Source organism: Trichosurus vulpecula, chromosome 8 (genome assembly GCF_011100635.1).
Source record: "Trichosurus vulpecula isolate mTriVul1 chromosome 8, mTriVul1.pri, whole genome shotgun sequence".
NCBI lineage: Eukaryota > Metazoa > Chordata > Mammalia > Diprotodontia > Phalangeridae > Trichosurus > Trichosurus vulpecula.
In genome coordinates, this window is record NC_050580.1 from 179,984,335 (window position 1) to 179,987,092 (window position 2,758).

The following is a 2,758-nucleotide window of genomic DNA, read 5'->3' on the forward strand; positions in this document are numbered from 1 at the left end:
GTCATCTGCTCCTTCCACTCCTTCCTCCTTGTTTGTATAGGTGTCTACTTGCACTCCATGATTATGTGAGATAATTTCTCCTACCCTTTCTCTCCCTTTCAGTACCTAGTGTATACCTTTTCTCGTCTCAATCTTCTTTTAAGATCATCAGGACATAATAGAACTAGTCTCAGTCCTTCCATCTAATTAGAATCCCTCTATGACCTCTGATGATGATAGGGTTCAGAGGGAACATGGATATCATCTTCCCATATTAGAATGGAAGCAGTTTATCCTTGTCTATTCCCTTATGAATGCTTGTTCATGTTGACTTTTTTATGTTTCTCTTCACCACTCTGTACTTGTGAATGCCATGCTGGTCCTTTCTTTAGGAATGCTTGAATGTACTACATTTCATTAAAGATCCATTTTGTGCCTTATAGGATTATACTCATTTTTGGGAGAATAAATTTTTCTTAATTCTAAAGTTATATCTTTTGCCTTCTGGAATATAATATTCTAAGCTTTCTGCTCTTTTATGGTGGTGGCTATTAAATTCTGTGTTTTCTTGACTCTAGCTCCTCAGTATTGGAATTCTTTCTTTCTGACTGATTGCAATATTTTTTGTGATGTGTAAGCTCTGGATTTTGGCTATAATGTTGTTGGGAGTTTTAATTTTGAAGTTTATGTAGGAAGTGACCAAATGGATTCTTTCTAAGTCCTAAGTGGATTTTTGTTGGTTCTAAGAGATCCAGGCAATTTTCTTTTAAGATTTATTGAAATATCAGGAGCTGCTACCAGGGACCAGGATGGATGAGGATGTTCTGACCATCCTGAAGATCCTAATCGCTGAGGAGAGCGGGGTGGGCAAATCCAGCCTTCTGTTGAGATTCACAGATGATACCTTTGATCCAGAGCTTGCAGCAACAATTGGTGTTGACTTCAAGGTGAAGACTGTATCAGTTGATGGAAAGAAAGCTAAGCTTGCAATATGGGATACAGCAGGTCAGGAGCACTTCAGAACACTGACACCTAGCTATTACAGATGTTCACGAGGTGTTATATTAGTTTATGATGTCACAAGAAGAGATACTTTTGTTAAGCTGGATAATTGGTTAAATGAATTGGAAACATACTGCACAAGAAATGACAAAGTAAAAATGCTAGTTGGAAACAAAATTGATAAGAAAAACCGTGAAGTTGATAGAAATGAAGGGCTGAAATTTGCACAGAAGCATTCCATGTTATTTATAGAAGCTAGTGCAAAAACTTGTGATGGTGTACAATGTGCCTTTGAAGAACTTGTTGAAAAGATCATTCAAACCCCTGGACTATGGGAGAGTGAGAACCAGAATAAAGGAGTAAGGCTATCACACAGGGAAGAAAGCCATGGATGAGCTTGTGGAGGATATTGTTCTATGTTATAAACTCTGGGAAGGTCTATCTTTTGCGTTTTTGATCAGATAATGTCATCTTTCTGTATATAAACTCCTTAACTGCTATTTTAGGGACCTTGCAGTTTGCACATACTTGTTTTGTATCATGGCAATGAACAGTTGTAAGAAAACACTCATCAGCTTTCCCAGATAAAAATGTTTATGGTAAGCATACACAAATTGCAACCTTCAGTCTTTTATGTACCATAAAGTGGGTGTGCATTACTAAGTACACTCGATTTTATGACCTACATTCATCGTGTACTTTTTAAAAAAACTCCATCCAACAAATATCTGTTGTAAAGCTGTCTGTCTGTGTTTTGGTCTCCTTTTGGTTAATTTTGTCTGATTATTGGATTGCTTTGTATAACTCTTAGAAACACTGGGAGCTATAAGTGTAACAGATCTGTTCCTGATGAATTCCTTTGCAGGTTTAACAGCATGTTCTTATGGCTTCTCTAGGAAGCTGATGTTACAGATTTCTTTTTAAAAATTTGTTTTTGTGGGGGTTATTTAGCAAAAACTCAAGACTTATCATGGCTGCAGCGAGTTTATAGTTCTGCATTTGTCTGATGATGCTTCTGAACTAGCAGTGAAATAACACAATTGGGACCTACTTTTTAATTCACTTCAATGAATAACTCAGTTGCTTAACTGGAGTTTTAATCCTGTGATATATACATTAGATTCCTGGCACTTTTGCACAGCAGGTTTCGTAGTGCAGTGTCTGACAGTGGTAGTCAAGTTCTTTCCCCCACTTTGTTTCCAGAGGGATATGAAATTAGTGTGTTCATTGTGACTTGCTCGTATGGTACTTAGCACATTTTAAAGCCAATGCTTTTTCTTACATGTTGGTAGTGTTTGTCCAAATATCTCAACTGCAGCTTGTTTAATGTTATGAAGATATGTATCATATGATCGCTTTAAATGGTAGTTGATATCCTGAACCTTATTTCTATGTTTTGGGGATCAGGGAGAAAAGCACGAAGTGACAGTGAGAAAAGGCATTATATAGCTCCTGGATTCTGATGTGTGGGGAAATGCTGTTGCAATGAAAATCTTGAATTTATGTAACAAGTAGCAGCGGTTTATCAAAACTAACTTGTGCAGACTAATAAATCTTTTCCAAAGTAAAAAAAAAGATTTCTTGAAATATGATGTCGAGATGCTTTATTTTGATCATGCCTTTCATGTAGTCCAATGATTCTTACTTTTTTCCCTTGATCTGTTTCCCAGGTCAGTTGTTTTTGCTGTGAGATACCTTACATTTTTCTCTATTTTTCTCAGTCTTTTAACTTGATTTTCATATTTATTTTCTTACGGAGTCATTAATTTCTATTTGT

At 36.3% G+C, this 2,758-nt stretch overlaps 1 protein-coding gene across 1 annotated transcript; it reads left to right on the forward strand.

Moving 5' to 3' along the window:
• The first annotated feature begins 788 nt into the window (after nucleotides 1–788).
• LOC118829183 (ras-related protein Rab-18-like) lies at nucleotides 789–1,376 on the forward strand. The gene has a single exon (XM_036736151.1). The coding sequence runs from the start codon at nucleotides 789–791 to the stop codon at nucleotides 1,374–1,376; it is 588 nt and encodes a 195-aa protein (XP_036592046.1).
• The last annotated feature ends 1,382 nt before the right edge of the window (nucleotides 1,377–2,758 follow it).